At 49.2% G+C, this 21,236-nt stretch overlaps 1 protein-coding gene across 7 annotated transcripts in view; it reads right to left on the reverse strand.

Annotated features, from left to right (window-relative positions):
• Positions 1-21,236, reverse strand: part of PYROXD2 (pyridine nucleotide-disulphide oxidoreductase domain 2) — a 32,773-nt gene that overhangs the window by 10,495 nt on the left and 1,042 nt on the right. For 4 of the 7 annotated variants that reach the window (XR_001887064.1, XR_001887062.1, XM_017880488.1 and 1 more), the window contains exons 2-8: positions 17,223-17,326; positions 14,272-14,365; positions 14,002-14,075; positions 5,936-6,091; positions 3,210-3,363; positions 1,315-1,376; positions 1,120-1,217 (exon numbers count right to left, since the gene is read on the reverse strand). Coding sequence is in view for 5 of the 7 variants with exons in the window: in XM_017880488.1 (XP_017735977.1) it covers positions 1,120-1,217; positions 1,315-1,376; positions 3,210-3,363; positions 5,936-6,091; positions 14,002-14,075; positions 14,272-14,365; positions 17,223-17,326 (742 nt within the window). In the remaining 2 variants the exon portion in view is untranslated. Of the gene's footprint in view, positions 1-1,119; positions 1,218-1,314; positions 1,377-3,209; positions 3,364-5,935; positions 6,092-14,001; positions 14,076-14,271; positions 14,366-17,222; positions 17,327-21,112; positions 21,217-21,236 lie in introns of all 7 variants that reach the window. The other 3 variants (XM_017880505.1, XM_017880495.1, XM_017880475.1) reach the window with 3 other exon arrangements.

Genomic DNA, 21,236 nt, shown 5'->3' on the forward strand with positions numbered 1-21,236 from the left:
GGCTGCTCCTCCTAGCATCACACTCACACCACTTCATCATCATCACTCGCTCTGTGTCTCTCACCCATCAGGACGTCTGCTCCACTCACTACGGTATCCCCAGCACCTAGCGAGCGCTCATCCATATTTGTTGGAAGAATTAATGAAGGAACAAATTACTTAAAGGCACATTTCACAAACTGAGCACTGGCTAAGCCTCTCAGAGATCCCAAGAGAAAAGGGCAGGAGGCCCCAGCTGGAAGATCCAGATTGGCTGGTAGATCACAGCTTGGCCAACATGTAGCAACTGCTGCCAAGCCCCCGTCTCTATGGTCCTGGGGGAATTTGGGGCTGGCTTAATATGTGTTGAAAAACCACTTCCGAGGGTGTGCTCATCCCTTGAGTCCCTTGAGAGAAAAGCCACGTCGACAGCTTCTAGCTTCTAGCTGTATCTTCTGGTGCACTGGAAACGGCCCAACCCTTGGCAGCATTCTCCATCCCAACACACACACACACACACACACACACACACACACCCCTCTATTCCTGCTTCTGTGGGGGCTCATTAAGTCAGACCACACTGCAGGCTTCACTGTGTCTGACTGCCACCTCTCGGATTGGGCTGTCAGCGCACACCCGCACTCACGAAGAGAAAGGCAGCTTACTGTCCATCCTGAGGTGTCTGTGTGAGTGTCCCGGAGCCCAGGGAAAGGACCGGTGGCAGGCAAGGGAGAATGGGTGTTTGCGGGAGTGGAGAGGTGGAAGAGGGAAGGGAAGAGGAGAGGAAAGAAGATATTAACGTTGAGATACCAAGCGGGAGGTGGGAGAGAGACTTTTCTTAGTGAAGCAGTAGGGCACAATCACTAAGAAGGAAGATTTTGGGGAGTCAGACACCTCGAGCTGAAAATCAGCCTTGCCACTTGAGTGGCTTTGGGCAAGACACTCCCTTCTCTGAACCGCAGTTCTCAGACGTTGCTCTGAGGGTTAAATGGATCATGTGTGATGTGCCTGGCTTGGTTCCTGGCTCACTGGGTGAGCTCTGTTAAGTGGCAGCTGTTGCTGCAGCCACTGCCACTGTTGTCCTCACTCCTGTTGGGGAACATGCCCCATTCCTGTGTCCCGCCTCACCCCCTCACTCACCCACTCCCTGGAGTGCGGGGACTTGTCATGGCTCCAATCACAGCATCTGTGGCCAGAGTGGCTTTTAGAGGCTCAGACTCAAACCACTGATCCAGCACCTGGACAGCACAACACCAGAGAGAAGGCCTTAGGGGCCTCGACGGGAGGAGGGTCCCCTTGCTCCGTGGTCGGGCCTGATGCTGGGGAACCGCTCACCTTGGAAATGGGAGCTGTGAGGACCTCATAATATTCGGGAAGGTGGGCTCCCAGGATGCGGCCTATAACAGAAGATCCACAAAACAGAAGTTGAAACAGGTGACAGGGAAACCCTCCAACCTGGCCTGTGGGATAAAAGATTGGAGGAGGCCGAGACTTCCTGCCGGGAGATGGTATATAGCACAGCCAATGCAGAGACAGACCCAGCTTGAGTCCCGGCCACACCTCTCACTAGCAGCGCCTGGGACACATTTTTAACATCTCTGAACCTGATTCTTTACCTGTAACACGGGAATCCTATTTTACACCCCAAGGGCTACGGTGAGCATTAAATGAGCTAGGTAAAGCATTTGCAAGTTCATAGGCATTTAATATGTTTAATCAGTTAGCATTATGTTTGGAAAATTTTAAACTTGTACCTTATTCCCTTATTGCTGATCCATTCCTACAACCCTGATTCAGACCATTTCAGAGTAACTAGGTTTTAAGACCTTCAGGATAGAAATCATGGTCTCTAGCCTTATAGCACCCAGGCCTAGCTTAGTGTCTGGCACCTAGTAGTTGCTCGATAAATGTTTTTTGCCTATTTTTCACACAGAGCTCCCTGGACTGGTTATCTGAGAGGCAGTGTCTACTTTTTGCATTTGTAATAGATTCCACTGGCTCCACACTCTTTGCAATGTATAAGTCTGCAGTGCCTCCCAACCCACCACAGCTTGGTTAACCTGCCCGGCTCCTTGGCTCTAGGCTCATCCATGTGACTTGGCCAGCCAGTGGAACGTTTGCAGATGTGACACAAAGCCAGACCTGAAACAAGCCTGTATATTGGGGCATGCCCTCTGTGCTTGTGCCACTGATGTGAAAAGTCCACGCCTAGATCAGCATGTGCTTCTACAAGGAGGACGGGAGGTACCTGGAGCAGAGCTGCCTCCACTGAGCTGCTGCAGACACAAACACATGCCCGAGACCAGACCAGATCAGCTGAGCCAGCTGGGACCAGCTGAACCATGAAGACATGTGGGAAACAAGCGATTTGTTTGTTTGTTTGTTTTTTCTAGGATATAGAGGCTAAACTGGTCTGTATATCCTCAAGGAGGGCAGAAAATAATAGCACACTTGATGTGCCTTCCATTCTCATACTCATGACAGACATTACTAACTGATCACAGAACTTCTCCTTGCTGACCCCAAATCTAGCATTCTTCCTGTATGGGAGCAGCACTTCAAATCTCTTGGCCCCTATATCTTATTCTAGCCACGGCCATGATGCCGAACTCCATGCAGGCTTTGATCAGCTTCACAAAGGCAACTCCACAGCATCTCACTTCAGTGCTGAAAAGTAAGCCTCTCTACTTCTTCCCTAGGGCATTCATGGGAACCTACTTGGCACCCACAGATGCACAGCCCGGAAGTGTGGGAGTCAATGCCCTGTGAGGCAACCCTTGATCAATGGGAGATAGAACCCAAGGAATAAATATTTCCCTTTCCATCTCCCGAGAAGGTTCCTCAAATGCATTTCATAAGGTTTCCCAGAGGGCCCACACAAGTCCAGCATCTTGTCACCCACAGTGTGGCTAGTATGATCACACACTCTGGTATTGACTCTTTCTCTGTCCACTCTCACCCCCACTTTCTCCTATTTTTGTGCCTTGGGGTCACCCTTCCAAATGAAGTACCCATGCACAAGCCTTGGTCTCAAGCTCTATTTTAAAGCGCATCAGCCTAAGATGCTCTCAACAAAGTGCTCCAGGCTGCCCATAATTGATCGCAGCATGTTAACTGATCCCAGCTGGCAGGTTGCCATGGAGGTTCAGGCTTGTGTCTAGGCATTGAGACAATGAGCTCACCTCCTTGAAGGTCACTCATCATGCCCTGGTGCCTGCACTTGGACTTACCTGCCTTCAGCAGGGGCTTGAGGGTGGACAGCGACTTGATCCTTTGCAGCAGAGAGCCACGCTGGAAGGCCACCATGTCCACGGGGGCCGCATCCAGCAGAGGGTCAATGGCTAATGCCAAGCGATGCATGAACTCCTCATATCTGGGAAAGACCTGCAACAGAGCTCTGCATCGAGGCCCCATCATCCATATCCCTCCCCTCCATGCTGTCCCCATATGGCCTGTCACCCCCACAGCTTGATGGTTCCTCAGGCCTCGGCTTGGCTCTGTTGAGCTCCCCCAGTTCCAGGTCTCTGGGTTAACATCAACACCAAGAAGAGTACATGGGGTGGAGGTGGGGGTGGTCAGGAGACCCTGGGCGATAGAGGAGCCACCAGGAGTGGCAACAGGGACACGGAGCTAATGCTGGCCAACACAAAGTGTCACCCACAGAAAACTGGCAAGAATCTTAGGGTGTGGCCTCTGCGATAAACCATGAAACCACTTAGAAGTTTCTTCCTTCTGTCATTTCTTCTTTTTTTTTTTTCCAAGATGGAGTCTTGCTCTGTCACCCAGGCTGGAGTGCAGTGGCGCGATCTCGGCTCACTGCAACCTCTGCCTCCCAGGTTCAAGTGATTCTCCTGCCTCAGCCTCCTGAGTAGCCGGGATTATAGGCATGTGCCACCATGCCCAGCTAATTTTTGTAGTTTTAGTAGAGACGAAGTCTCACCATGTTGGCCAGGCTGGTCACGAACTTCTGACCTCAAGTGATCCGCCTGCCTCGGCCTCCCAAAGTGCTGGGATTATAGGCGTGAGCCGCTGCACCTAGCCTGTCCTTCTGTCCTCTCATATATTACTGGTAGAAGTTAGACCTTTGCTTGTATTCTTTTCTAGTCTGTAGGTCTCCCACACCGTCTCATCACCCGCAGTCACAGAAGACTGCCTCTTCTTACCCCACAAGCTCCCATGTCAGAATCCACTTTCCAAAGCCTGGTTTCTGACAATCACTTTCGCTTCCCTGGTGGGCACAGGAGCAGTGACAGAAGCCTGTGCTACTGGAGGCCCTACCTGATTCTTCTTAGCCCTGGACTTTGCATTTTGGTCTATCTCTACCCATGGATAGACCCATGACATTTTAATAAGTGTTACATAAAGAAAAGTTCCATGTTAAAATACATTTGAGAAGTCTTGGTAAAAACGAAGTTAAACAGGTTTCTCTAAGCAGGACTTTAATATGACAGCATGGAAAGACAAAACCAGGAATCAAGCTCCTTACTTTCCACGATGGGAAATGGGCCCTTGCCTCTGGCGTGTGTGGTCGCTAGAGTGTAGGGCCACAGCTAGTGTCCTGCAGGCCCGGGGACCTGGCCTTGTGCCAAATCCCCTCAAGTGCATCTGAGATGGGCAGGATTTGGACAAGAGGATGCAGGTGGTGGTCTCCAATCTGCCACACAAAAGAACCATCAAAGAAGCACTTTTAAAAAGCTAAGCTCCTCAGGCTGGGTGTGGTGGTTCATGCCTGTAATCCTAGCACTTTGGGAGGCAGAGGTGGGAGGATTGCTTGAGCTCAAGAGTTCCAGACCAGCCTGAGCAACATAGTGAGACTTTTGTCTCTACAAAAGAATTAAAAATAACTTAGCCGGGCATGGTGGTGAATGCCTGTAATCCCAGCTATTCAGGTGGCTGAGGCAGGAGGATTGCTTGAGCACGGGAGGCGGAGGTTGCAGTGAGCCAAGATCGCACCGCTGCACTCCAGCCTGGGTGACATAGTGAGACCCCGTGTTAAAAACAAATGAAATAAAATAACAAAATAAAAGGCTAAGCTTCTCAGGTGATTCTGATCATCAGCCAGGTCTGAAAACTGCTGGTGGAAAAGACTTGTAGGCCGTGCATCTGTGGTTCTCTAAGTTTTACCCAGTAATAGATTAACACAAGAAAAGCAATGTACATGGGTTCTATTAATCCAGGTTCTTCTTATGAAAATGTCTCCACTGAGATATGATTTAATGCTACACCTCAGCTTGTATCCATGCTTGGTACAAAATGGCCATTCAAATAATCTTCCTATGTCCACAGAACCAACTGTGGCAGGGCCCTCACGGAACTCAGTGGCTCATCTAGACAACGCCACCCAGCAGGTTCCTAGAACGCAGTTCCAAGGGGAAAAAAGTGCATTCTCCATCCAACATGTGCTCATCCCATCACCAGGGCTGCACACCATCATGGACACTTCGTTGCCTTGGGCAGTCAGGAGGGAGCCTTGGGATGCCACATTGAATGAATATTTAGAACTCTCTTGTCCTAAGTTCCTGATTCAGTTGATTTTATCCTTAATTTTCTCTGATCATCCCTCATCTTCCTTTCTGGCTTTCATGTGCTTTAATGTGGACAAACACTCGGAACTCTGTCTGAAAACTGGAGGGGCATGAAGCACTTCCCGGTCTAAGAACATGCCGGTGCATTTCCTCTTGAACTCAGCATGCACAGCCCCTCTGACAGTGGCCCCATATTGAACACACGCAGGTGTGCGGGTCTTCCAGTCCACTGGTCTTCATTAGCATCCTCCACCCGCTTCTCTTCCCAGTGCCTGAGATCAAGAGCTGCCACCAACTGGAGCCCTCCTAGGAATGTGGGGTGGCCTGGCCCAGTGCCCATGGCCTTTGGACAGTTGTTCTAGGACAATCCAACCACGCCCATCTTTAGGCTGCTGAGGGAGTAGGAGCTCAGTCACTGTCGCCTTCCCTACCTGGGCATCCTTCCGGGAGAACTGGGCAATCTGCTTCTGGTTTTCTGCCATGTCTGTGCCCAGCAGAAGGGACCTGGGCACCTTGCTGCCCGCAACCTCTTCCAGCATGGGGGTGAAGGAGTAGGGGTTTCGAAGATGAAGCCTCAGCCCGTGTTTCTGCAGAACACAAACAGCACGGCAACAAATGAGTGGCTCTGTGGTCTCTGCCCGTCATCTTTTTCTCCTATTGTGTTTGTGTGAACATATTGGTACCTGTGTGTAGATTCCCAAGTGTATGGTCCTGGTGTCTGTTTTTTAAATATAAGTTTATAAAAATCCCTCTTGCCCAAGTACCCTATGGCAGACAATACTGTCTCATACCACAGTACACTATAGCATTCTATACCATAGTATACATACCATACCATGCCATACAGCACCACGCCATGCCACATCGTACCATACCACACTACATCACATCACACCATACACACCATGCCATACCACACCCTACCACATCATATGATACTATACCATGTCCTATCGCACCACACTACACCATGCCGCATCATACCACACCACACCATGGCACACTCATTCCATGCCAGGGACTGTACTAGGGTTTACAATGGTTACCTCACAACAACTTTGTAAGTACAGTCTTGCATCACTTAACGATCGGGATATGTTCTGAGAAATGCATTGTTAGGCAATTTTGTTGTAGTTTGAGCATCACAGAGTGTACCTACACAAACCTAGATCTGATAGCCTACCACACATAGGCTGTGTGGTGTAGCCTATTGCTGCAAACCTGCACAGCATGTTACTGCACTGAATCCTGGAGGCAACTGTAATACAATGATATTTGGGTATCTAAACGTATCTAGGCTGGGAGCAGTGGCTCATGCCTGTAATCTCAGCATTTTGGGAGTCCAAGGCGCACAGATCAGCTGAGGTCAGGAGTTCGAGAGCAGCCTGGCCAATATGGTGAAACCCCATCTCTACTTAGAATACAAAAATTAGCTGGGCGTGGTGGCACACACCTGTAGTCCCAACTACTCGGAAGGCTAAGGCAGGAGAATCGCTCGAACCTGGAAGGCAGAGGTTGCAGTGAGGTGAGACTGCACCACTGCACTCCAGCCTGAGTAACAAAGCGAGACTCTGTCTCAAAAAACAAAAACAAAAACAAAAAACCCAAACATGGAAAAGGTACATTAAGAATATGGCACAAAAGGTAAGAAAAATGATACCATATAGAGCCCTCACGATGAATGCAGCCTGCAGGATCAGAAGTTGCTCTGGGTGAGTGGTGAGTGACTGAAGGCCCAGCACACTGCTGTGCACTACTGCACGCTTTATAAATACAGTACACTTAGGCTACACTACATTGATTAAAACATTTTCTTCAGTAAGTTAGCTTACTGCAACTTTTAAACTCTATAAAAGTTTTAATTTTAAAACCTTTTGATTCTTTTAAAAGACACTTGGCTAAAACACAAACATTGTATAGCTATATAAACTATTTCCTTTATATCCTCATTCTGTAAGCTTTTTTCTGTTTTCAAAATTTTTACTTTTTTTTTTTACTTTTAAAATTGTTTTGCTAAAAAGTAAAACCCAAACACACACATCAGCCTAGGGCTACACGGGGTCAGGATCATCAATGTCACTGCCTTCCACCTCCACATCCTGCCCCACTGCAGGGTCTTCAGGGACAGTAACATGTGTGCTGTCATCTCTAGAGAGCAATGCCTTCTGCTGGATACCTCCTGACAGACCTGTCTGAGGCTGTTTGACAGTGAATTTTTTAAATAAGGAAAAGGAATACATTCTAAAATAATAATAAAAAGTATAGTATAATAAATACGTTAAGTGACAAAGTAATTTACTATCAAGTATTATGTACTGTATATAATTATATGTACTAGACTTTTTGACAACTGGCTGCACGGTAGGCTTATCGCCACAAACACATGAATAATATGCTGTACTGTAACTATGACATCACTAGGGGACAGGAATTTTTTTCAGCTCCATTGTAAGCTTATGGGACCACCATTGTATATAGTCTATCGTTGACCACCATGTTGTCACGTGGCACGTGGCTGTCTTACTATCCTCATTGTACAAAAGCAACACGAGAGGCTCATAGGAGTTAACCAATTTGTCCCAGGTCACTTTAGGAGGTAGGTCTGGGTTTCAAAACCACAGCTGTGTAACTGCAAAGCCCTAGCTCTCAGCACCAGTCTGTAACTGCTCCACTTCAGAAATAAATAATTAAATTTAGAAAGACACAATCAAGCAATGGTTATGTGAAAATCTATACTTACAAGGTAGATAAATTATTAACATCAGAACATTTTATTTACTTTGCAGACTCATTTACTCCAGGGTCACTTAAAGTGGAAGTCCCCTTGATGCATTTAAAATATGATTTGATTTACAAATATCTGATTAGCACACAGAACTTTCCAAGAGCATATCTACTTCCTCAAAGGAGGCACAAATAAAGCAAAAGGGGCCTGTGCTGCCTCCAGTTTCTGCTGTCCAGAGGCTTCCTTCTCCAGATCCGTGGCCTGCTCCCTCAACGACTGGAGGTCTTGGCTGGAATGCCACCTTATCAGCCAGGCCTCTCCTGCACTTCCTGCCCCCTCGCCCTGCAATATTTTTCCCCAAAGTACCTGTCACCACATAGCTAATCACATATTTAGTGTTTTCATTGTCTCCCCAAGTAGCATGTGAGCCCTGTGAAGTCAGGGGCATTGTCTATTTTGTTCACTGCTGTATCCCCCACATGCAGACACAGTGCAGTTAATAAGCATTCCGTCGACTCTGAATAAATGAATGCTACGTTGCAGACAAGGTACGGCCGCAGAGGAGAGAAACGAGATCTGAGAGTAGAGGTTTTAGAAAAGCACGAGGAAACCAAAAACAGGCTTTTCCAACAATTGCTGCTGGAGTTGCTCCACACTGGAGACGCTCCAGGCAGGCAGGCTCGCCACAGCTCTGGACACTCTGTGCCTCGAGGAGGTTCCCGACACTGGTGGGGGCCGGGGCCAGGAGACGGCTGGGGTCCCTCCTAACCCTAAGATGAAGACATTCTTTATTCTAAGCTGGAGAAACTTCCAGCTTCGTTCTTCTTAAAGTGGTCAACTCTCTCATACCCAGGAAGCATCCTTAGTTTCTCTCCTTGTCATTCTTGACATCCCGTACGCTGCCTCCAGAACCTGTGTGCTTCTCTCTAAGCCACCATTTTGGGAATCGCTGCAGCGGCGGCCTCGTGATCCACATGCGACCCCTCCTGTTTCCGCCGAGTCCTCACCAGCCAGCAGGTGGGCTGACCTTTGTAAAGTCACACATCGTAGCAGTGAACTTCCTGATCACACACCTCACTGGCTTCTCGCTGCACTTGGATAAAATGCAGTCCCCGAGTTGGCCCCTGCCCCTCCCACCCCCATCTGCTGCCCTCTGCCTGTCACTCCTCTGCCCTGGCCACACTGACCTGCCCTCTGCTCACGCCTGCCTGGATGGGTCCATCTCCTCTTCCCTCTGACTGGAGACCATCTGCTCAGATGTCCACATGGCTGCTGCTGGTGACCTCTTGGTATTTGAAAACCGCTCAAATGTCACCTCCTTGAGGAAGATGTCCTTCCTGGTCGCCATCTAGGCTGGAATCTCCACTCTCTCTCTAATGCTGCCTTCTTTTCTTTTCTTCTTGGCACTTACCTCTACCTGAAGTTCTCTCCCTAAGAGCAGGGTCCTTGCCTTTCCAGTTCACTGCTGTACACTGCCAGCGCCTGGCACACAGCAGGTACTCAGAAACATGGACTGAATGAAGGAATAACCCCCCCCCCCAAAATCAGGGACCTAAGAGGAATCCAAAAGTTATTCCAAGTATGACTAATTGACTATGAATCACTTTTCATTTGATTCCAGGACTTTCTCTTCTAAATGGATGCTCTGTCATTCTTAATGGTGTTAAATCAAATTTAGCTTAAAGCTGCCTCCTTGAATACTTTAAGCTCAGCCGAAAGGTTTCTCTGTTCATAGTGAACTCTAAGCTGGAAGGAAGTGTAAACAGACTGTAACCTACTCCTGTGTCAAGCGCCGAGTTTTGGCCAATCAAAGGGGACCAAGTGTTTAAACTGTGTTCAAATAAGACAAACACTGAGCTGTATCCAATCCAGCTATTTCTGTACCTCACTTCCATTTTCTGTACATCACCTTTCACTTTGTCTATGAATCTTCTTCTACCACAGGGCTGTGCTGGGGACTTTGAGCATACTCTGGCTCAGGAGGCTGATCCATTTATGAATCATTCTTTGCTCAATTAAACTCTGTTAAATTTAATTTGGTGAAGGTTTTCCTTTTAACAATGGTTTTAATTATGTGGAGTTCGAATGAGAAGGGGAATGTTAAGGAACCATCAGATTATATCCATGAGATTTGTTCGGATTATGAAGTATTTTTCTTAAAAAAAAAAAAAGAAAGCAAAACCCTTCTTTTATTTACCCCATGAGAGTTCTCAGCATGCATAACCATGGCATGGGTGGAACTGTTGGAAAGCGTGTGTGTGAAGGATGTGTGTCTAAATGACCAGAGATACAAGAGATTTTTTTTTTTTTTTTTGAGATAGAGTCTTGCTCTTTCGCCCAGGCTGGAGTGCAGTGGCGTGATCTCGGCTCACTGCAAGCTCCACCTCCCAGGTTCACGCCATTCTCCTGCCTCAGCCTCCTGAGTAGCTGGGACTACAGGAACCTGCCACCATCCCTGGCTAATTTTTTTTTGTATTTTTAGTAGAGATGGGGTTTCACCGTGTTAGTCAGGATGGTCTCGATCTCCTGACCTCGTGATCCGCCCACCTCAGCCTCCCAAAAGTGCTGGGATTACAGGTATGAGTCAGTCTCTCTAAGAGCAGGGTCTGGCCCGTACGAGAGATTTAAAGGGTGTGCTTCTCAAAGTTGTGTTCCGGAGGCCTCCTCTCTCAGAATGACCTGAGAATGCCATCAAAAAGACTGTTTCTGGGCCCCACCACTGCCACCGAATCAGACCTGCGAGCAAGAACCCCAGGGAAATCTCCGCTTCCCCAGCAGTTTCCCAGGTCATACTCTGTGGCCCTGCAAGTTAGAGCCCTACCTTAGAGAGATTTCCAGGAGAAAAGTAGGAGCAAAATGAATAAGACTGAGTGAGACACAGAAGGTCAGTGAGAGGGGGGAGGGAGGATGGGGTTGCCTCTGGCAATGAGGTCAAGGCTGGCCCAGGGGGAGGTGGGGAAGGTGGCTTATGGCTGAAGGGGATGAAAAGCCCCCCTCCACATCCCCTTCTCTGCCAGTGCAAAGGCTCTGCCCTTCCAGCCTGGATTCCATCACCCAGCGTGAGACTGCTGCAAAAGCAAACTCCGCCGGGCGCGGTGGCTCAAGCCTGTAATCCCAGCACTTTGGGAGGCCGAGACGGGCGGATCACGAGGTCAGGAGATCGAGACCATCCTGGCTAACACGGTGAAACCCCGTCTCTACTAAAAAATACAAAAAACTAGCCGGGCGAGGTGGGGGGCGCCTGTAGTCCCAGCTACTCGGGAGGCTGAGGCAGGAGAATGGCGTAAACCTGGGAGGCGGAGCTTGCAGTGAGCTGAGATCCGGCCACTGCACTCCAGCCTGGGCGACAGAGTGAGACTCGGTCTCAAAAAAAAAAAAAAAAAAAGCAAACTCATTTTCTAGGTGGATGGAACCGGGAGGTGATCCAAGTCAGTGCTCGCATTGACAGCTGTGGAAACTAACACCCAGGACGGGGAGGCAGGCCCTGGTGGGGACCACAGAGGGTCAGTGGAGGGTGCTTTGGCTCAAGGAGGGGAGGAGGGGCAGCGGTGCCAAAGCTAAGCCTCACACTTTAGTTGGCGGCTCAGTCTAATTGGATACAGCCTTATAAGTGGCAGGGTGATTGAGTAGTCTCTGGCCATTGGTCTTTCTGGAGCCTCAGTTTTCTCAAGTGCCAAAAGGGGGTAATAATAATAGCAACAAGTACTGAGCCCTCTGTGCACCAGGGACTGTGCTGATGTAGCCTTAGGAGGCAGGTGTTGTTGTCATTCCCATCTTACAGATGAGGAAGAGAAGGCATCACATGGTGAAATCACACAGCTGGTGAGCTGTGGAGCAGGGAGGCAGACGCAGCCGGCCAGTTTCCAGCAGCTCCAGTCTCAGCCTCTGTGCACACCCCGCTGGAGCTGCCAGGGACACTCCATCTATGACCATGTTCACCACAAACTACAGAGCTAGAGGCATGTGAGTCTGGGTGGTATCGGTACCAAGAGGCCTGAGTGCATCATAGCTCAAGAACAAGGAGTAGGAGACAGTCTGACTTTGGCTCAAATTCTCCATCACTTTCCAGCTCTGTGAATTTAACCCCCGAACTTTAAGTTCCCTGATTGTAACATGGCTCTTGACTTACAGGTGAGGAACAATTGAGATAGAACATTAAAGGTCATAGCCCAATATGTGATGCTGATAAAGTAAATGCTCTCCATTATAGTTTTGGAAAGAGGATATTCCTGGAAAGAGTTTAGTTGCCCTCCTGTCAATGCCCTCCAGGCCCTCAATGTCCTATTAAAACAAGGTGCTCCAGATGGGGTAAGTCCTGCATATCACACAGCAGAACTGCTTTCTCCCTGATCTGAGCACCGTACTCCTATGAATGCAGCCCAAGGCAGAGGTTAAAGCATCTACTCAATTCACTTGGGAGCTTCTAGTTCAAGGAACACTATGACAAATACCATTTCAAATGAGTAACATTTTTTAAGTAAAGAGAATAATCAAGTGAAAACGTCTATTCTGTGATTCTTAGTCTCATAGATCAGGTTTGCCAAAAGGAGGGTCCCTGTTCCCCAACATCTGCTACTATGAATAAGTGGTGCATTTACAAACTGCCTGCTGCCATGGTCCGGTCTGGACTAGAGACCAGCGACTCACCCCCAGCCCTGGCTAGATTTCATCCAGTCCTGGTACCAGGATGCACATACTGTGTCTCAGTGGCTTGAAGAAGTCTCTACATGAACCAGTTAGAGCAGCCAAAGAGCTGTGAACAGCAGCTGGACATCACACTAGCTTAAAATTTTGAATTTAGAGCAAAGATGGCACCAACATGGCTGGGCGCGGTGGCTCACGCCTGGAATCCCAGCATTTTGGGAGGCTGAGGCGGGTGGATCATGAGGTCAGGAGATCGAGACCATCCTGGCTAACACGGTGAAACCCCGTCTCTACTAAAATACAAAAAATTAGCCGGGTGTGGTGGTGGGCGCCTGTAGTCCCAGCTACTCGGGAGGCTGAGGTAGGAGAATGGCGTGAATCTGGGAGGCAGAGCTTGCAGTGAGCCGAGATAATGCCACTGCACTCCAGCCCGGGCGACAGAGCGAGACTTCGTCTCAAAAAAAAAAAAAAAAAAAAGATGGCAGCAACGTGAGTGGCAGCTGCTTGTATAGATGGCACTAAGAACCCTTTTCTCTGAGTGGTGAGTGACAGTGGTACCCAGCAAGTAGAAGCCAATCAGCCTCAGGAATGTGGTGACGCAGTTTATAAGACAGTGGGGGTGAAGGAACGTGAAAGGGTTGGCGGCAGGGTTGGGTAAGGTTGCGGACAAAGGTCGGTGGACTGAGAGGCAAACAGCACCAGATGAGACTCTCAGGAAGCTTCCAAACAGCCCGGGAGCCAGAAAAGTCCCCAGGCCCCACTTCCTGCTCTAGCTGCCAAGAGAGGGAATCAGCTCTCAAGTTCAATGAGGGCAGAAATGGGGCTTGTGTCCCAAGGCAGCTGTAAGCTCAGGTGCCCAAGGCTTCAGATAGGTGTCCCACAGGGCCTGATGGTGACAAAGCTCATTCTTCAAAAGAAGTCTGATTCTTGGATGAAATTTATATGGACAAGACAAAACCCATCCATGGGAATGCAGCAGGGAAATCCCGTGGGATACACAAGACTTGGGTAGAAGAGGGAGCCCTCAGGGGCGGGCATCACCTCGGGCGTGGAACAGGGAGACTCTGCCCAGGTTGGGAAGATGGAACTGCCTCCTCCCTCCCTGCAATCAGGCCGGGGAGGCCCTACCTTCAGCTCCAGATCAGTGTAAATCTGCGGCCTCAGCAGGCTGAGCAGGTAGGACGCGCGGGAGAACTTAAACCCTGAAACCGAATCCAATGAAAACGGTCACCAGGGGTCAGCGGGGATGAGGACCGTCACCGGGGGTCAGCGGGGATGAGGACCGTCACCGGGGGTCAGCGGGGATGAGGACTGTCACCGGGGGTCAGCAGGATGAAGAGGATGAAGACTGTCCCCGGGTCACTGCCCTCCACTCCCCCATGCCACATCAGAGCTCACCTGGGACGATCTCCTCAGTGACAGCTGCACCCCCGATCACATGGCGCCTCTCGAAGACCGCGGTGTTCACCCCCAGTCTCTGCAGGTATGCTGCCTGGGAAGTGGGGCAGCACACAGGGCCCTCCCTTTATCCCTCTGAAATGTCAGGGCTCCCTCGGGCTGACCCTCAGACTAAGGTCCTCACTATAGGCCAGTATGCCCCACACCCCATGGCCTCCCCACCCTGCTCATGCTGTTCCCACCTCTGGGAATGCCCTTCCCTGTGCTTCCCCTTCCACTCTTGCCTTTCCTAGATGTCCTCTAAGATGTGACAGGCCTGCTCCCACCCCTCCACTTCCCAACTGAAGGCGGTCTTCCCTCCTTAGAGGCCTGGTGCCTCAGGGTCTCACGCTGCTTCCTGCCACCCTGCCCTGGGATGTTCCTCTCCTTCAGGCAGGGAACAAGCCTCATTCCTCCTACAAATGCAGCACAGTGAAGTGAAACTTGTGAATGCTGACTCTTCCGCCCAGGTTCAGCCCCTCGTTCTCTCTCTGCTGCTGCAGCCTCAGTACCTGATCCGCCTGGCCTGTTTGTTCACCTGCAAAAATGGGGCTGATGAAAATAGTCCTGGCTTTACCCACTTCATAAGGCTGCTGTGAAGATGAACTGAGCTAGTCCCTAGACAGGGTTTTAAGTGGTCCCTGGCACAGAGAATGTGCTCAGTAAATGAAGCTGTTCATAGCAGAGCTTTATTTTGGGAGAACAAATGATGCAAGGATTTCTATTAATTTTTTTCTAGCACTTAGTGGAAAAATCAATAAATATCTGTTGAACCAAACTGGTCATGAATCTACCGATCTAAAATGCTGGCCCTGTGACCACAGGAATGGTGCCATGCAAAAGTCAGACTTTTCAAAAAGCTTACTTGGCAACTATTATGTGCCAGAAACAGTGAGTATATTGTCTTATTTAATTTTTCCTACCAGCCACGAGGCAGGTACTATGATTCTCCCATTTTACAGATGAGAAAACTGAGGCTCAATAAGGTTAACAGCTTGCCTCAGGCTCACAGAGCTGAAGAGCAGAGGTCTTAGGAATTGAAACGAGACAGTGTGAAACCAGCGTCTATCCTCCTAACATATCCTACTGAGAAAGAAACAGCAGCCGTCACTCAGTGGCTGAGGCCTGGCACGCAAGGTAAGCTGCATCTCCTATTACACAGGAACAATCTCACAGATGGACAACCCCAAACAAGGTTTCTATAAGACTATGATAAAATGAGGCAAGCACAAACAAAAGCAATGTCTCAGTGCCATCGAGAAAATACCCAACACCCCTCTTGGCTGAAATGAGTGACTGCTACTTCTTTATCAGTTACTGCTCTCCGCACACATCTCTCTCCTCCCTACAGATCAGATTTCTTGAGCTGCCCAGTTGCAGGGCTGTCCCTCCTTCCTGAGAGTATCTAATCTATGGCAATCCCTATTTCCTTAGGCCTTCCCTCGAATCAACCAAAGCTCAAATCCTGTGCTAGGTTCTTTCTAACACCTTCCTACTGAGGCAACCCGAGTTTCCCCTGATGTGAGTCCCCTCGCTGCAAAGAGCAAGAAACCCAACTAGACTAACTACAAGTGTGTTCCTGGTGGGCTTTGGGTAAAGGGGATGGATGCCAGCCTTCCTTGGCCTGGAAACTTCCAATAATAACAGTCACCACTTGCATGTGACAGGTCCTAGCAGCAAATGATCCATTACCTTCACAGCAGCTCTGTGAGGGCAGGTGCCATTGTTCCATTTTACAGTGACTCGGAGAGGCTAAGTGACTCACCTTAACCTTCACAAAGTGGCAGAGCTGGGAGATGAATCTTTGTTTATATTAATATAAAATCAGGCCTATATTAATATAAAATTAGGCCGGGCGTGGTGGTTCATGCCTGTAATCTCAGCAGTTTCAGAGGCTGAGGTGGGCAGGCCACCTGAGGTCAGGAGTTCGAGATCAGCCTGGCCAACATGGTGAAACCCCATCTCTACTAAAAATACAAAAATTAGCCCAGTTTAGTGGTGGGCGCCTGAAATCCCAGCTACTCAGGAGGCTGAGGCAGGAGAATTGCTTGAACCCGGGAGGTGGAGGTTGCAGTGAGCCGAGATCGTGCCATTGCACTCCAGCCTGGGCGACAAAGCAAAACTCCATCTCAAAAAAAATTAAAATAAAATAAAATAAAATCAATGTTTTAAATTACTGATCCATTGAGTTACAAAATGTCCCACATAAAATGTTCAGGTAAAACTTAGACATCAGGTAAAGTATTAAGGTTTAACATCAGTCCATTAGCACATCCACAGTTCCTCCCATATTGATATTCTAGAGCTGCCGCTGCTTCAAGAAGATGTTCCATGTTTGTTTTGTGGCCTTGAATACATTCTGTGGCCTCTTGGAGGTATCTAGACTCAGGTTACAGAAGCATAGGCTAAGGATAGCTCTGGGCCACCCAGCTCAGCTTGGGATCTTGAAGTCAGTGGTGCTGGGGATGGGGTGCTGGCCCTTCTGCTAGGCTGAGCTCCTCAATGTACCCAGGGCACACTTTGGCCACATAGCGGCTACGTACTCCAAGGTGGTACGTGGCCTGGACCTGGCTGGGAGCACAGGGCTCTAGACACAAGGGCTGCCTATGATCTGGAGTCAAGGGCGCCCACCCTGCCCTGGGTGCCCAATCCCCTGCTTCCCACCTGCTCCCATGCTATGTTGGTTACATGCTTCCCCGCCTTGTCAGCTTGTTTCTGGAAGCTCCCTGACTCCCTCACAGGCCATGGGGAAACCACCTTTCCCCATTCGGGGAAGGGGAGGAAAGCAGCCTGTGACGTCCTCAGGTCCTCAGCTGGCTGCAGATGTGCATTCGACCCAGCCCCCGATCAGCGCAGGAGAGCAGAGAGTGTCGACTAGGCTGCCTTTTCCTCTCCTGAGGCCCTTATCCCACCTGCTTCTTCACACTCCTTCCCAGGCTGCTGAGAGCCACACGCCCAGGGGCCAGTGAAGTGGGATCAATTGGGGAGGTACTCACAGCCACCAGTCCGTTGTGTCCTGCAACGAGACAGGGGAGAGGGAAGGAAAGCATCACTGGTCAGCGGGCGGGCAGACGGACAGTCCTTGAGGAATGTGCTCACCGCTCCCTGTCCCCATGCCATGAAGATCCTTGGTGAGCCTCCCCTCCCCTTCCCGCACTCAGATGTTGGAACAGCAGCTGGCTCAACTCCATGAAACACCAGATCTTCAAGGAGTCAGAAAACCCTGGTTCTTGCCCTGGCTGGAAAAGTCCTGCTCCCCTGGCTTGGTCAGGGGCTCTGCTGGAGTGAGGGGCTCATGAGAGCATTGCCAGGGCTTCCATTGCTTGGGAGGTGCAGGTGATGGTATCTGAGGGAGCAGCACGGTTGATTTGGCAAGCAGTAGAAGCAATGGGTGGCTGAATGCTGGTGCGCCAATGTCCCATCTCACATGGCAGCATCAGCATCCAGGGGAGTGCTGGTCATGTGGGTAGCTGCTGTCAAGCGTGGCTTGTTTTGCCCACATGTGGTTCACAATTGGCACAATGGTGCCCTAGGAGGCTTCATTCACATGGGTTTGTTTTTGCCAATCCCCAGTGTTCCAAAAATAAAATGTGAACAGTTCAACATGAAGCAAGCATGTACAGCTTCAACATGTGCTGGAGTGACTGGCTGTGCTTCAGGGTGCCTTGGGCTGAGAGGCCTGAATTTGGCTTTGGCATCTCATGTTCCACACCAAGCCCCTGGGTAACAAGTGTCTCTCCAGCTCTGATAAGCTCAGAATCACCTGGGAGGCTGTGTAAATGTCGACTCCCAGATCCCCCTCCCAGGAGTCTATTCAGCAGGTGTTTCACAGAACCAAGAGTTTCATGAGCTAAAATTAACTCTGACCACATGAGAAGCATATGAGAAGCTAGTTGGTTATAGTTCATCTTAAAAAGTGCTGCTTGACATACTCTTTATTTGTATGGGCTTTTGAAAATGTTCATAAGAAAGTTTAAACAATCTGCCAGTTGGGACTCATGAGCAGATGGAACCTGTCTCAAAGACATGCAACAAACTAAAGGCAGACAGTCCTGGGCTCAGCCTAGCCTCTGCTGCTTGCCAGGGCGTGACCTCAGAGAGTTGTCAGCTGCCCTGAGCCTTGAGCTTCTTCACGTGGGGAACAGAGGGTGCCAGGGACCCTGCAGTGCGGCAAGGATGAGATAAATGGGAGCTATTTGTCTTTTAATTGGTGCTGATGGTCAGTCTTGGAAAACTCACAGTTTTCCAGGCAACTGGGTCCAGTTCTATCATGGCAGACCTCAAATGAGTAAGGTAAAGGATCCAAAGCACAAGACCCCCTCCCAGTGGCCACCCCCAGGTCCTGGCTGAGCCCTCCTTGGCTTCTGGTGACACCTCTGTTTCCTTGAAGAGGACTTCAGCTGCGGGCTCTGCTAATCCCCAGACCTGCCTCAGGGGCCCCACAGCAGGCGCCTGGGCCCTTAAGCAGTTGCTCTGGGCGTGGGCTCTGCAGCTGCCTGCATCAGGCAGGGTTGGTTGGGTGGATGTGCTGACCTCCGGGAGTCACCCCCCCGCCCTCAGAATGCTCATCACCAGGTACAGGGCCAGGAATCTCCATTTTAACAAGCTCCTCAGTCACTCTCAGGCACATTTAGTCAAATGACTAAATCAGAGTCATCTTCAAGGTGGCGGCCAGGTGCCAGTGTGCCTTCAGGGACTCAGAGGTAACCCTTGTCTCAGAATATGCCACTCTGTTCCTCACTCAGGCCCAAGATGCCTTTAAAACAGGCTTTATGGTATGTTTAGCAACTAAAGAAATCATGTCAAGGAAAAGCTCACACACTGAGACTCACTCGCACTTGTAGGCAAGTCACCAAGGCAGCTGGTGACCTAGAGTCAACCTTCCCCATTAGGAGACAGCAGGGTGAGCTGTGGCCGAGCACAGAAGAAGGCAGGGGGCTTCTCTGAGGCTAAGCGAGGTGCTGGAGACGTCTCCCACCAGCCCAGGGAGTTTGTGAGCCGGATGTCAAATAGCCATTGTTATAAACTAAATTATATAAGCTTACAATTAAATAAATTATATTAAAAACAAAGGTAATAAATACTCAAAACACACGACCTCCTATTTGTTTTACTACATCTGTCTGTTCCCCATGCCTTTGCCGTCATTGGCCTCTAGGTACATCTCTGCATGGTGGACGTGCTATACAGTGATGTGCCACTGGGTATCACTCCCAAATCATATTCAGCAACCTCATCTTGGTGACAAAAAAGGCCATGGTGGGAGTATTTCCACCACCGTCATCATTATTACACAAATATTACACAGCAGGGCTGCATTTATTGTCCTGTGGTCAGGCTTAAGAAAGCAATGGGAAAATGCTAATAATGCAAATTAAACCTAACAGCATTAGCTGTTACAGCGTGAATAGCATAAAAATTGAAGGAAATTCTAGTATTAAAAAAAATTATCTTATTTGAGTAACATCAGTCCTGTCATTTAAAGAAGAAGACCGGGAGCGGTGGCTCACGCCTGCAATCCCAGCACTTTGGGAGGCTGAGGCGGGTGGATCACAAGGTCAGGAGTTCGAGACCAGCCTGGCCAACATGGTGAAACCCGGACTCCACCGAAAATACAAAAATTAGCTGGGCGTGGTGGCGGGTGCCTGTAATCCCAGTTACTCGGCAGGCTGAGGCAGGAGAATCACTTGAACCCAGGAGGCAGAGGTTGCAGTGAGCTGAGATTGTGTCACTGCACTCCAGCCTGGGTGACAGAGCAAGACTGTCTCAAAAAAAAAAAAAAAATTAATTAATTAAATAAAAATAAATTAAAAAAATAAGGAGTAAGGCTGGGATATAAATCTTTGCTGTTTCACGATCGTCCTACTCTTTACAGAAAATATGGAGCACCATTCTCTTCGGAGCTACCCTCATTTGTCAGTTGCAACTATAGGTTGGCTACTGAGTTTGGCAAAAATCAAAGAAAGCCTTTGGTAAGAATCACTTGGCTAGACTGCATTTACATTGAGAGTATTGTATTTTTATTTGTAAAATTGTGTGCAGTGTATCTTTTATTTCAATATTTAAAATAAGCATGTGTGTCTATATATGTATACACATATATGTATACATATATACATTATGTGTGTATATACATGTGTGTGTGTATATATGTATGTGTATATATACACACGCACACACACACACACATCACACATTTTTCCCTGGAGAGGTGACTGTTGAGTATCTACCTGCTCGCAACTGCTCTAGCACATAGGAAAATGAAGACACGCCTTCAAAGCTGCGTAATGAGTGCCGTCTGCTTTCGGTCCCTGTCATTATCTCTGTAAGACCTAGCTGGCAATCATGCATTTGGGGCCCTCTGCAAGTGTGAATGGAAGGCACTAAGGAAGAACCACCTGGTCCTGGGCCTGCCTCTTCCCCTAGCACCCAGTAGACTTTGATACTCTTGAGCCCAGGGGTTGGCAAAGTATGGCAGGATCACTGCAGATTCACAAATGTCCCAGAGCTGCAAGGCAATGGGGGCCACTGCCCTCTGCAGACACGCAGTAGGAACTCCGGGACTCAGTTCTGTTTTATCCTAACTGGCATTTATGAATGACTGCAGTTTCTTGTGAGGATGCCTCAGTGGTAAGGTAGTGGTGACCAGAACTCACGGCACTGTGGGGGAGGTGGGGGGTGGGTGCTGGATTTCACTTGTCTGTTGACCCAGAGCTAGTTCCAACCCTTACAAACCACAGGCTGAGAATGTGGTGGAAACCAGGTCATTTTGCAGGAGATAGAGGGAAACCCCTGAGCTCACCTAGTCTTCCTTTGTCATTCTCCATGGAAGATCCAAGCCCAGAGAAGGCAAGCATTTGCCCCAGGCCACATAGCAGAGCCAGCACCGGAATCCCAGTTGTGTGCCTGCCAGATGGAAGGGTTTT

The sequence above is a fragment of the Rhinopithecus bieti genome, unplaced genomic scaffold (assembly GCF_001698545.2).
Source record: "Rhinopithecus bieti isolate Rb0 unplaced genomic scaffold, ASM169854v2 scaffold_425, whole genome shotgun sequence".
NCBI classification, from domain to species: Eukaryota; Metazoa; Chordata; class Mammalia; order Primates; family Cercopithecidae; genus Rhinopithecus; species Rhinopithecus bieti.